The following is a 14,778-nucleotide window of genomic DNA, read 5'->3' on the forward strand; positions in this document are numbered from 1 at the left end:
GAGGCTTGAAAGCTTGTCTTTGACCAACAGGAGAGTGGGTGTGATCTGTTTGCAGTTTAAACTGCAATCGAACACAATCCCGATTCCCCGCACTCTCGCCTTCCCTTGGGTTGGGATACATCACCTTTCCCTCAGTTTTTATTTTATTTTTCGTGTGTGTGTGTGTGTGTGTGTGTGTGTGTGTGGTGTGTGTGTGTGTGTGTGTGTGTGTGTGTGTGTGTGTGTGTGTGTGTGTGTGTGTGTGTGTGTGTGTGTGTGTGTGTGTGTGTTGAGATCATAATTTCCCATCTTTGATGTTGGCAGGCTCCCTGGGTGTGCATGCTGCCATGACTTGACAGAATACTGTAATGCTCATAGTACTTGAAGCACTCTGTGGGTCTAGACTATGGGGGACATTTTCCTCTCACAAACACACGCGCTGTGAGCAAACGCACCGTAACATTTTAAATAGACGGGAGAACCGATACTGCAGCTCACCTGGAGCCAGGCAAGCGGAAATACCCCATTCCTCACCACCTCCACCAAAATCATTAGTCAGACCCTTTGTGGATTTTCCTCACACCCCTACCTTTGGACTCAAAGCTGTAACCCTGAACATGTGGAGAACACCACTCAAACCCACAGTTGTGCCAATACTTCCTCCTGGAGAGCCACCTCCTGCAGGCTTTTGCTCCAACCCTAATCTAGCACACCTGATTCTACTAATCAGTTGCTTACCGGGACCTTGATGACCGGTATCCAAACCAGTTGATTTACAACAGGGTTTAACTAAAACCATGCACCTACATAGCTCTCCAGGGGGAGAGCTTCTTTGGCCAACCCTGTCGTTGAAAAGTTACAAGTCAATCAGAGGCCGATTGGACAGCGCACCCCCCAAGGGCTACAAATAAGTTTATATGTAAATGACTGAACCTCACCCTACCCCTTTACCCACCGTCCCACCCCAATTTCCCAAAACAAGTTAATATAATTACAGGCAGATTGTACCATGTACTTGCACTGATCAAGCTAGCTCTCCATTCCACTCTGTTTGGAAGTAACCTTACATGGCTGTAAGGGGAGGCATGACTAGGCCCTAAATGAGCCAGTCTTACCATCTGCTGCTAACGAGCTCTGGGAGTGTTTAGGGGACATTTGGGGGGGGGGGGGGGGGCTGCATGACTGTAGCAGTGAAGCGTCAAACAGACCAATACCACACGTAATGTAGGGCCAGACATAGGGGTGAGATTTGCAGAGTGAGATTTTGAGATTTAGAGACTGACTGAGTACAGTTTGTTTGTTTTACGAAACACCAAGAGCACCATGAGCACAGTTTGAGCTAGTAGCGAGACACAGTTTGAGTTTCATGAGACACAGCTTGAACAAAGTAACACAGTTTGAGACTTCAGTTCCCCTGAAAGCCCCCACCCTCCTGCCACGGCTAAAACTGTTCCCTCAGTGCCAGTTTGTTTCCCGAGCGGAAATCAATGGAATCTCATTACGGAAAACGATGAGGAATTGCAGATATTGGATGGATTTCGCCCGCCGCTGCTTCATGCCAGCCGACTGCAGGCGGACACGTCCGCTGCCAGCAGGGGGGAGGGGTGTTCTGCTGCGAGGAGTGCCAGGCTGCGATTCCTCACTGAGAGATGCGGCTAATTAGCATCAGAGATGGATGGATGGCAGAGAGAACACAAGCAATTACTCTGTTCAAAAAGAGAGGGAGCGAGAAAGAGAGGGGCTCAGAATATAATTTTTTTCCTCTTGTACCTCCGTTTTACCATGAAAGCATTCCTCGTATTTTATGTCAAGACATTCAGGCCCTCGTTTGAGGCTTATCGTACGCACGTGACTATAAATTGCGAGGGGAGTGAAGTGCTCCAGGAAATTCATTTCCTGTATATGCACAGTATTTTTGATGAATGCGACAGCTGGCTTTAACTACTTGATTGGTGTGTTTTTGCGGCACACTTAGTGGCACTCCAGACGCTTAGTTTTCTGGGGAAAACAAGCAAGAAAGGGTGATTTTCGAGCTTGAAAATCAACTCGTCCTTTACTCAAAAGCCTGTGTTCTTACTGTGTGGTTCTCCATTGGCTATGACATTTGTCTTTTACTGTGAGGGAAAATAGTCCGTCAGTCTTGTATGGCAGTCTGTAGTCCGGTCAAATTCGTAACGTTTTAATTTCTTACGACAAAAGGGTCATCCATGGTGGGAAGAGTGGGCTGCCACATGGCACTCTTAACTTTCTCAGTGCAGGAGGGGAACCCCAGCCTCTCACAATGTCCCATGGGCTGCATGTGGCCTGGCCTCAGCTGCTTAGTGTGTCCAGAGACAGTCTGGTCCTCTGTAAGCTACCCTGCCTGTAGAACACATTAACACTGGCTCTGCGATCCACAGCAACACACACACACACACACACACACTTACACGACATCATCAGGCTCATAACCAAAATGTGTGTGAGTTTAATAGGAAACAGAATTTAATATGATCTTCTCTGTTTTGTGTCCAAAAGATTTATACTCTACCCTGTTGCCATGGTGAGCAGTTATGCCCTGGGGTGTATGGGTGGGATGGAGGTTGAGGGGTCAGACTCCAGGAAGTGTTAACCACCACCACCACCCTAGAGGAGTCGAAGCCTTTCGGCACACACACTTTTCTGTTCACTATTCATAGAGACTGACACTAACCCGCTCGATAGCTACAACATGAACAAAATGATAAAGTACATCATTTTATATTCTTGTTTGATGGTGCACTAGTAGTCCACTGGCCAATGATCAAATTCACCCATCCAACTCTGTTACTAAAATGTTTGGAGTGAATTTCGGCTCTCTATGCTGACATTCTCTCTGTCCTCTCTTGTTGTCTTTCTTTCCCACCCTCTTTCCTTCTCTCGGTCTGTCGCTCTCTTTGTCTCCCTGTCTCTCCCTCCCCTTTCTCTCCCCCGCTTTCTCTCCCGCTCTTTTGCTCTTCTTATCTCTTTCTTTGCTTCTCTCTCCCCTCTTATCCCCCTCTCTCTCTCTCTCTCTCTCTCTCTCTCCCTCTTTCTCTTCCTCTTTCTCTCTCTTTCTCTCTTTCTCTCTCTCTCTCTCTCTCTCTCTCTCTCTCTCTCTCTCTCTCTTTCTCTCTCTTTCTCTCTCTTCTCTCTCTTTCTCTCTTTCTCTCTTTCTCTCTCTCTCTCTCTCTCTTTCTCTTTCTCTCTCTCTCTCTCTCTCTCTCTCTCTCTCTCTCTCTCTCTCTCTCTCTCTCTCTCTCTCTCTCTTTCTCTCCTCCATCTCTCCCTCTTCCCCAGAGACACATATGACCAAACTTAACATGCAACCGAGCGGCTCTAACCTGAACCCTGGCCCCCGGCTTCCCGCTCTCCCTGGCTTCGTCCCAAATAGCACCTTATTCCCTATAGTGCATTACTTTTGACCTGGGCCCATAGGACCAGCTCATAGGGCACTGTTCAAAAGTAGTGCACTATGTAAGGAATAGGGTGCCATTTGGAACATGGCCGACGAGACAAATGCCACACAGCGACTACAGCCATTACCCCGCACCTCTTTGCATAATGCCTTTAACCTTCACACAAAGATTGAGCGGCTCAATACTCAATACCCAAATGGCCTACCCCTCGGCATAATGTGGTTTATGCTCATGGTTGATGTCTAGCTTGAGACATGGAGGGTTGGCGACAGGTAGCCTAGTGGTTAGAGCGTTGGGCCAGTAACCGGAAGTTTGCTGGATTGAATCCCCGAGCTGACAAGGTAAAAAATCTCTCTTGGCTTAGTGGTAGCCCTTCCCTACCACTAAGCCATTCTGAGGCGTATCATGTGACGGTGGGGGTAGACAGGCATGTATTTGTAATAACATTATTTGTCCTCTCTCACTTGACTGTAGGCTACAGCTACGTCTAACCAATGTTAACCCTTACCCATATAGCTAACGCTAACCCTAATATGAACCTTAACACTAAGCCGGCTTAGCTAGTGATGGTGGGGGGGTTACAGACAGACAGACAGACAGACAGACAGACAGACAGACAGACAGACAGACAGACAGACAGACAGACAGACAGACAGACAGACAGGTGTGTAATATTGACCATTATGTGCCCCTCTCCTCCACAGATGGCCGTGAGAGGACCTGATACCCGCCCGGCACCCTGCTATGAGGACGTGGAGCGACAGTACGCAACCCACTCCAGGTAGGCTGTGTGTGCGCATCAGGGTTGGGCTCAATTCGAATTGTTTGTAGGTTCATTTCAGGAAGTACATTTTAATTACAATTCAACAATCGAAAAAGAAGGCATTTATTGTTTTCAGTGACTTCTCAATAAATTGCTTTTTATTTGTAAAGTTTTTTTACATTTGTGAATTTTTATTTCAAATCACTTCCTGAATTGACTGCCTTCAATTTGAATTGAGCCCAACCTTGGCGTATGTGTGCATGCACGTCTGTCTGTCTGTCTTCTTATCTGTTTTAGGCCACCATCAATACAATACAATACACACACACACACACGCACACGCACACACACACCACAGACGGCAGCAGAGAGAGTAATCCTCTTTAGAGCTTATAATTAAATCTGGAGTGTTTGCCTTGGGAAAGCCTCCTCATCCCGGGAGTAGCCCTGACCAGCTCCTGGGAGACGAAGAATAGACGGAGGATGGATCCTTTCTCTGCGCCACAGAGGTCCACCTAGACTATGCATGAGCATGATGCGGTTCTGTGAAGCTCAGTTAGCGGAGCACGGCCCAATGCCAAAGTCGCGGGTTCGATTCCGACTGGGACCACCCATACGGAAATGTTTGCATGCTCTACTGTAAGTCGCTTTGAATCAAGGGTCTGCTAAATGACATACATTATATGCTGTAACACTCTCTATTCGTCTGACTCAACGTCCTCATGTCAGATGGCTCTTACACACGTGCCCACGTGTAGACTTAGTTCCTGCTGTACACATACTCAAACACTCACACATTCCCCCCCCCCACACACACACACTGCTGTGTTAAAGTCCCCCAGCGCTAACCAGGAGTGTGGTGGGCCTGGGAGACAACCAGAGCACACAGTGGAGTGGTGCGGAGAGAGCTGTCATTTCACGGGTTATTGCTCCGGCTGATATGAGGGGCGCCAAGGAGAAGGGAGTGGAGCCACGCTGACTGAGATGCCCTAAAACTGAACAGAGCATCCACTGAAAGGAGCAGTGTGACTGACTAGGTCTGGACTGTGAGCTAAAGCCTAAGGCTTTATGCAAGTAGGCCCTTCCTGAGCTAATGCTAAGCTTATGCTAACACATGTCTCAGCCTACGTAACTCATGGTTACTCACACTCGACCGGCGTCGAATCGCAGGCGGTTAAATGAACTGTCGAGAGAAATGTCAGAGCTGTCGCTTAGCCCTCTCTTCTGATTTTAGTTAGAGGTGTCAACCCCACAAGCCTTTGTTCAAGTCTCTGTGTGAGACTACAGTACAGAGTGACAAGAGCATTCAACCACTGGTGGAGAGCAGCACGTCTTCAGCACCAGAACAAAGAGAGAAGAAAGTGTCGCACGCACTGCCTCCGAATGATTCATTGCAAACCTTATATGTTTGCTCTCTTGTTTTAGATGTTCACTCGAGGATGAAACAAGCCCTGTACCCCAGAAACACTACATCTCCCCGAAGCGTCAATACCAAGATGGGGGACCTAAATTTATTCCAGGAATTTGACAAAACAAAGAGCGAGAGATTGGTGGGGAGGGGGGTATATTTCTGGGTTTGGAGGGGAAATAATACAGAAAGGGGGAGAGTGATATGGAGAGAGAAATAGAGAGGGAGGTGAAATAAATGTGTTTTTCAAACCAAGCTGAACTTTGCGCGAGATCCCCCCCCGGGGCCCAGCTCATTGAGAGTCATTTCCTCTCAAATGAGTGCGTCTCTGCTGTGCGGCTGTGTTCCATTAGCATACATTTGGCCTGTCTTTTGTGAGGAAGGAGCCGGCACTTGCTGGGGATGCGGCTGGGGCTGCACGTCTGGAAAGTCCAGTGCCTTAGGGGGGGAATGGTGGTACCCCTCTATTCTCCCCATCCCAACCCCTACTCCTGTAGTGGGGATCAGCTTTTCCCTAGCCTGGGGTGTTGGTGCTCGGGGGGAGAGGGAGGGAGGGAGGGGTAAAACACACACTCATTCTACCCCATATGGAGCACATTAAGGTCGTTACTGTTCTGAAGCACTGGGTCATGGGCTCCACGGCTCAGCCCCAGGTTATCCAGTCTGAACGGCCCATGACCCCATAGGTGATTGGATTAGGCCGCTGAGCCGAGGCTGTGTGCGTGAACAGTGGTCGCTGGGCTGATAATTGTGTGATTAATGTGCAGCCGGTGGCCAGTGCTTCAGATGGAGGACTGATATTACCCTCATCAATTGGGGTCTGCAGAAGAGGTGTGTGTGGTCTGAATGGCACATTTAACTCCAGAGCTACTGTAGTAATGTAAATGTCTTCACAAAGTGCAAGGCTACACTATTAACCAGAAAGGTTGTCTGTGTGTACTCTTCAACACACGAGGACCAGTCTGACCACACATACACTCTGCACCTGACTTTAACCTTCCCTGGTCTCAGCTCAGTAGTTTTGTTCCACGGCACCTATCTCCGACCCACTGATCGGTGGTCTCTTCTCTCCTCCTAATGATCCGTGATTGGAGCTGTGTGTGGGTGGGCGTTTTCTCCCTCGTGAGCATGGCTTCGCTCTCCGACAGATGGCCACGTCAGCACTGCATGTCGCCTAAACAGGTGCATGCTGGGTAAATGTTTGATCAGCACATGAGCATCGGTCTCTCACTAATCTCATCCCTTACTTCTCGTTTCAATTCAGATCATTTCAATTCATTGACCTTTTTATTGGTATGCTAAGTCATTTTAGGTTTCTCAGACCCAAACGTAGACTTTCCATATTCACGACGCTCCTCGCTGTATGTATCAAGCGTCTCAGAGTAGGAGTGCTGCTGATTTAGGATCAGTTTTGTCTTTTAGATCACAATGAATAAGACTACATGGACAGGGGAGACCTGGGCCTGTATCCATAAAGCGTCTCAGAGTAGGAGTGCCTTATGATCACAATGGAAACAATTACATGGACAGGGGTGAACTGATTCTAGATCAGCACTCCTACTGTGGGAAACTTTGAATACGAGTCCTGGTTTGTTCTTCAAGTCACATTGCTCCCTTTTGTGGCAGTGTGTTGCCGTTTCGGGCCGAAGTAAATGCAGGCCGCAGCACTCTTTCCCCCGCTAACTCTGTTTTCGCTGAAACGGACCCGTAATGAAATCAGTATTTTGGAAATTAAACTGGTTGAGCCGTTAGGCTTTCATAAAGTCATCGCCTCAGTGGGCTCTGGCTACCTGGAGAGATCACGCTCTTTCTGTCTCCCTCTTTCGGTCTCTCCCTCTCCAACAGACACCGAGGCAGGCACAAGCATTTCTGGAAAATGAAATCATGGATTTATAAATAAAACAAAGGATAAACACACACTTTGAGAGCGAGTGAGTGAGAAGGTCTTTGACCGCTGACCAATGAAGTCACAAAACAGACGGAAAGATCTAGTCAAGGCTGACAATGTATTGTAGATCTGAACCAGTTGAAGTACCAGTAGTTAAATCTGGAATGTGTATTTTTACTTTATAGATGGCCACTTAGTAATTGGCCACCAGCATATCTGATAGAATTGTTGGTGCTATTCAGTGTCATTTTAGTGCGTGTTACTCCTGTGTAAAGGTCTCAGTGGGATACAGTGCTGCAAAGTGTAATTCACACTGTACTCACTATAGAGTAGACAGAGTGATGGCAAACACAGAGACATTTTGTGTGTGGGTGTGTGCATACATGTCTGTGTGAAAGCCCCCTCCCCAATATTTATCTAGGTTGGTTTGATTAACACACATAACCTCTCTCTATTTCAGCCTAATGGTTTTCCTTTAAAGGGATACTTTGGGATTTTGACAATGAGGCCCGTTATCTACTTCTCCAGAGTCAGATGAACTCGTGGATACCATTTGTATGTCTCTGTGCCCAGTATGAATGAAGTTAGAGGTAGTTTTGCGACTAGCGCAATGAATGGAAATCTATGGGTGTTTAGTTCTGGGGAAGTAGATAAAAGACTGTATTACCAAAATCCTGAAAGTATCCCTTTAATGTGAAACCAGCCTGGTCTGGCCTCTGTCTCCAGCACTCAGCCTGCCATGTGTGTGTATGTCTATCCCTCCGTCTGTCCGTTATTTTGGAAAGTCCATAGCACAAACTGAAACACTCGCAGGTATACACACACACGTATGCAGATTGTCAGTAAGTGCTATGGATCCTCCAGAGAATGGGTTAGATCCCCTCCAAGCAACCCCTCGGTGGCCTCCATGGCTGCTAGCTACCAGCTGTGTTCCCTCACACCAATGGAGTGTATTGAGGGTCAGGTAAGAACCACAGGGCCTAATTATCCTTCCGTTTCCTTGGGCAGGTGCAAATAGTCCCCCTCACTCACCAGGGCCAAATTCCTCCTTGTCGTAAGGCGGAAACTATGCCCAAATGTCATTGCGCACACACACACACAAACACACAGCGCATAGACGCATACACATAACACACACACAACACGCCACATAGAGACACGCAGACCACGTAAACACACACCACATGCACCATCTCCCCGTTTTCGGGCCACATCTCACGGGCTGTTTGCATGGTGTAGGGTGTGTCCCAAAATGTAAATAGCACCCTATACCCTACATGGTGCACTACTTTTGACCAAAGCCTTATGGTCCCTGGTCAAAAGTAGTGTGCAATATAGCGAATAGGGTGCTATTTGGGATGCAGACATTGAGTGTTGACAGTTGAGAGGTGTGAGTCTGATTCATTACATGACATGTTATTAGTAGCGTTCACTTGGCCCATGTGGATAGGATCACACCTCCCTCTGTCAGGTTGTATTACATGACCAAAAGTATGTGGACACCTGCTCATCGAACGTCTCATTCCAAAATCATAGAGTTTGTCCGCCCTTTGCTGCTATAACAGCCTCCACTCTTTGGGAAGGCTTTCCACTAGATTTTGGAACATTGCTGCTTCCATTCAGCCACGAGCACGATGTTGGGCGATTAGGCCTGGCTCGCAGTCGGCGTTCCAATTCATCCCAAAGGTGTTTGATGGGGTTGAGGTCAGTGCTCTGTGCAGGCCAGTCAAGTTCTTCCACACTGATCTCGACAAACCATTTCTGTATGGACCTCGCTTTGTGTACGGGGGCATTGTCATGCTGAAACAGGAAAGGGCTTTCCCCAAACTGTTGCCACAAAGCACAGAATCGTCTAGAATGTCATTGTATGCTGTAGTGTTAAGATCTCACTTCATTGGAACTAAGGGGCCAAGCTCGAACCATGGAAAAACAGCCCCGACCATTATTCCTCCTCCACCAACCTTTACAGTTGCATTCAGCCAGGTAGTGTTCTCCTGGCATCGGACTGCCAGATGGTAAAGCATGATTCTCTCCAGAGAACGCTCTTCTACTGCTCCAGAGTCAAATGGCAGCGAGCTTTACACCACTCCAGCCGACGCTTGGCGTTGCGCATGGTGATTTTAGGCTTGTGTGTGGCTGCTCGGCCATGGAAACCATAAGCTCTTCAGTAAGGCCATTCTATTGCCAATGTTTGTCTATGGAGATTGCATGGCTGTGTGCTGGATTTTATACACCTGTCAGCAACGGGTGTGGCTGAAATAGCCGAATTCACTCATTTGAAGTGGTGTCCACATACGTTTGTGTATATAGTGTATATTGTGTATATACAGACACAAACATGCACACACACACGTACATATACATACCCACATACACACACATCCATTATACTGACATACATTTAGATACACGCGTGCATCCACAATCACCTATACACTCACATGTATACATGGAGTTTGAAAACACTCTTTGCACCCTCCTCTCTCTCTATCTCTCCTAGAGTTAGTGACAGTAGAGCTCTCACTGTTCACTCACAGGCATGCTCATTGTGACAGCTCTGCACCTGTTGACTGTGCGTCATAACAAGTTGTGTATGTGCTTCCCTTGGGAGATCTCTGTGGTGTGTGGGGCAGTGGGCTAGGCATGCCAGACATCAACAACATGTGGTTTATGTAGACTTGACCACCCAAACACGGACATACAGGTGGTCCCTTATCATTCAGCACCGGGGCCCCTATGATGTCACTAAGGGCCCAGAGAAGTGATAAGGAGGGAGAGAAAGAGAGCCAGAGATGGAGAGAAATGAAAGCCAGATGTTTCATCACTAGGGATTAGCAGCCGGCCAGCGGGGGTTTTGAGGGAGGGGAGAGCACCTGAGCCTTCACCCCAGCTCAAGGCCTCCAAACAGGCTTTCACCTCCACATCCTTCTCCATCTTCCCACTAGCCTAAACATCTTTCCACCAGCTTACACAGGCCAAATCTGCCCCCGAAATGACCCTTTCACAGCATCACATCTATTAATCTATCCCTTTATCCGTCTCTCCATCCAGAGATTGAGGGATGGCTGGATTGATGAGTAGATCGACATTTATTATCCTCCGAGGATGTAGAGCTGGCGGGTGGGATGTGGTTTATGATCGTGTGTGTGTGTGTGTGGTGTGTGTGTGTGTGTGTGTGTGTGTGTGTGTGTGTGTGTGTGTGTGTGTGTGTGTGTGTGTGTGTGTGTGTGTGTGTGTGTGTGTGTGTGTAAAGCATGTTGGTATCACAAACGCATGTATGAAAATGAGCAGGGAATTTACCAGGGCAGTTTCACCTCTATCTGACCTGGGAGAAGGCCTAGTTTTGGGCTTTGGTTCTGGTTGTTGGCTGTGTGTGTAACTTAGCCCAGGCAGGGCAGAGCGTGGGCAGGGAAAAATGTGAATGGGGCTGTGAAAGTTGATCCATCCTGCCTCTGTGAGTCGCCCTGCGTGTCTCCTTACCCCAGGAGCTTAGCCCCCTAATCACCCCACAGTCACTGGGAGGGAATCAGAGACACCCAGCTGCCTGCAGCCTCCTTACTGCGCTACCCCCCCCCCCCCCCCCCCGGGTCACACACACTCACTCACACACCCAGCCACCCCAGTCATAGACTGTTCTCTCTACTACCGCATGGCAAGCGGTACCGGAGTGCCAAGTCTCTAGTACAAAAAGGCTTCTCAACAGTTTTTACCCCCAAGCCATAAGACTCCTGAACAGGTAACCAAATGGTCACCCGGACTATTTGCATTGTGTGCCCCCCCACCATCCCTCTTTATGCTGCTGCTACTCTCTGTTTATCATATATGCATAGTCACTTTAACTATACATTCATGTACATACTACCTCAATTGGCCCGACCAACCAGTGCTCCCGCACATTGGCTAACCGGGCTATCTGCATTGTGTCCCACCACCCGCCAACCCCTCTTTTACGCTGCTGCTACTCTCTGTTCATCATATATGCATAGTCACTTTAACCATACCTACATGTACATACTAACTCAATAAGCCTGACTAACCGGCGTCTGTATATAGCCTTGCTACTCTTATTTTTCAAATGTCATTTTACTGTTGTTTTATTTCTTTACTTACACACACACACCTTTTCTTTTCGCCCTATTGGTTAGAGCCTGTAAGTAAGCATTTCACTGTAAGGTCTACACCTGTTGTATTCGGCGCACGTGACAAATAAACTTTGATTTGATTTGACACTCATTTACACACAAGCTTATGCACACACACAAGTTGATTTTTTTAAATTGTCTACACTCTCTAATATGTTTCTACCCCACCCAGTCTAGGACAGCACCCGGTTACCCCGGCCAAGACAACTACTACACCCCTAAAGAGTCCCAGCCCCTCCAGCCTGCCCCGGGCCACCTCGCCCCCTGGGCCACCACAGGTGGACCCCAGGTAGTACCCATCCTCGCCCCACCGGGCTGACCAGCGCCAGGAGGTACCCCCCACACCAGGCACCCGTGCCCCCCGCTACGAGACAGTGGGCAGGGGCGGTTACCGTGACGCCAGCCCCGGCCGATTCGCCACCCCTGAGCGCTACCCCGGCGGCTACAGGGACAGCAGGCAGCCGGACCCACGCCAGAAGAACAGCATGATTGGAGCGGTGTAGGTGCGATAGCTAGATGGACTCAGACTGGGATTGCAGAATTCTGGTAACTTTCCCCAAATTCCCCAGATTTTCTGGGAAAATCCCAGTTGGAAGATTCCCGGGTTTCTGCCTTATTTCTTCTTGATTCCCGGAATCTTCCAACCAGGATTTCTGGAAAACCTTGGAATTCTGGAAAGATTACTGATTATTTCAACCCTAAATCAGACCCACTCATTGCTGCTCTACACCCCCCTGTCTGAAAACATCCTCGCCCCCCTACCTCGTTTGGTGTCTGCAAATCTGAAGGAATCAGATTGGTGTAAGTAATAAGGCTCCAACTAGACGTCCAATGGGCGTGAGCTATACTGCTTACACCAGGTCTTTGAGAGCTACAAACATCAAAGCAGTAGGGGAAGGGCTGTGTCCCAAATGGCACTTTATTCCCTATCTAGTGCACTTCTTTTGACCAGGGTTCATAACGCTACGGACACAGCCCAGTAGTTCTCTGCTCAAAAAGATGACTGCTATGGTGTGTGGTCATCCACACCCCCTCCCAAAATGGCTGCTGTGCCATTTCTTCCCCTTGCATTACTTGACATAGATCCAGAAAAAGTCCAGAACTGGCATAGTCCTTTATGTGATGAATAAATATAGTTAGTCAACACAGAGCATACATTTTAATTTCTTCAACAGTGTCTTTATGATAACCTAAATTTGGTCGTTTTTAAATCAAACACCACACACATTATACTTTACTTAAAAAAAGCACATTATGGGCAGCAGAAATTTGTTTTAGGCAAAAAACTGTTCATGGAAGGTTTATTAGCAAAGGCCACAACCAAAACACATTCAAAAAACACCCACATCTAAAAAGGTGGATGGAAGGGACACGGCAGGCGGGCAAAGATGCTTTGATGTGGACTTCATTTCCTGTCCCTACTTCCCGTTCCTCTGACCTTGTTTCTTAGGATCAACTTCCTGTCCAGTGTCAGCTTCTTGTCCAGTTGTCTTTTTGTCTTCCGTTATCTCGGGTATAGGGTGCTTTTTGAGTCAAAACCCTAACTTCACCATCCCTGGCCTCTCATTGTTGTTCCAGAAGGGGAGGGGCCTGTTTTTAAGCTTGTGCAAAAAGTTTGTGCAACCCTGCAAGAGTTTGGCTGGTATTCAATTAAAAGTCTCTTTCCAATCTGTACATTGTCTATCTCCAGTCATTCTGGAACCCTGTGATTCAAAATACATTATTTACATCCCCACACATGCATAAAGAAACACATTTCTAAACACGTCTCTATACATACTGTACACATATAGACCTTTACTGCTTCTAAAACATGTCAGCAGCTGAGAGGAGTGTTCTGATGATGGCCTGGTCCATAAACCACCCCTTCCAAATGGCACCCTATTCCCTACATAGTGCACTACTTTTGACCTGGTCAAAAGTAGTGCACTAAATAGGGAATACGGTGCCATTTGGGACACAGCTACATTCTCCAGTGATGAAGGCCTAAGAGAGACACTTAAACATGTTACTCATATGCACCGGGATTATTATCCTTTCTCGCCATTGATATAATTTCCTCTGTGTGACGGTAAAGAATCACAACGCTGACCATACCATGTCATATTGTACATTGATGACGATACATTTTAACCTTTGTAAATGATTGTTTTTATATTATGCTGTGCATTAAATATACATTGTAAATGATCATATACAATATGCAAAGATGAATAAATATATTGTTCACCAATTTAGCTGTCTCATTTAACAGAATGATGAAATTGCAAAGTTATGCCAATTGTCCTGATTATGAGTCACCAATATGATGACTCATCTCGCCCAAATGATTCATTAAGATTTTCAACCCAGTTTAGCTTTCCCATTTCAGATAAATTAGCCCTCTATGATAACAGAGAGGCCCAGGGTGCTTCCCAAATGGCACCCTATTCTCTACATAGTGCCATACTTTTGAACAGGGCCCATTGGACCGGCTCATAGGGCTCTAGTCAAAAGTATTGCACTATTTAGGGAATAGGGTGCCATTTGGGACGTAGACCCAGTCTTACTGCTGATAAAGACCGAATCACCCTCAACAATTAAGACTGAGGAGATCTCTGTGCTGAAGTGATTACCTCCCAATTTGCTCCCACGGAAAAGGAAGATCTGGCTGATTGGTGGAATTAGAGGTTGAAATTAGGATAATTAGAATCTGTTGAGAGCTCATTTTATCAGTTAGTGTTTAATTACCGCCGAGGCCAGTCAGTGTTTTCAGACTTCATCCCAAATGGCACCCTATTTCCTACATAGTGCATTGCTTTTGACCAGGGCCAGTAGGGCATATTGGGGCCGATTCTGACCCGAGTTAAGCGTGCGTAAATGGAACGTAATTTCCTTTAATGCACTCTCTATGCGCATTCTGACCTTGAACTTAAACATGAGAATAGCATGCTGTTCATTTTGGGTGGAGATCTAAGAAATAAAGGTGTGTTTGAGGTGTGTCTACAGATGTATTCTGACCTTGACGCACAAGGAAACCATGAATAACATATGTATTGTGGCCCATTTACCTCAGTGAAGTAGGCTATAAATAACTATGCAGTTATTCAAAAATGTTATTGTGTGCCCTCATAATTTGCGTGGATGCAATTTGGAATACCAAACTATAGGGTTATGTAGGGCTGAACCTGCCGAGTTGATGT

At 47.1% G+C, this 14,778-nt stretch overlaps 1 protein-coding gene across 1 annotated transcript in view; it reads left to right on the forward strand.

Annotated features, from left to right (window-relative positions):
• LOC145861049 (partitioning defective 3 homolog B) overlaps positions 1–13,829 on the forward strand; it is a gene marked incomplete at its 5' end in the record, with an annotated part of 41,904 nt that extends 28,075 nt beyond the window's left edge. The window contains 2 exons of the mRNA XM_082962408.1: positions 4,100–4,176; positions 11,769–13,829. Coding sequence (XP_082818534.1) covers positions 4,100–4,176; positions 11,769–11,889 — 198 coding nt within the window. The remainder of the gene's footprint in view (positions 1–4,099; positions 4,177–11,768) is intronic.
• Positions 13,830–14,778: the final 949 nt, after the last annotated feature.

The sequence above is a fragment of the Salmo salar genome, chromosome 16 (assembly GCF_965601325.2).
Source record: "Salmo salar chromosome 16, fSalSal1, whole genome shotgun sequence".
In the NCBI taxonomy this organism is placed as follows: Eukaryota; Metazoa; Chordata; class Actinopteri; order Salmoniformes; family Salmonidae; genus Salmo; species Salmo salar.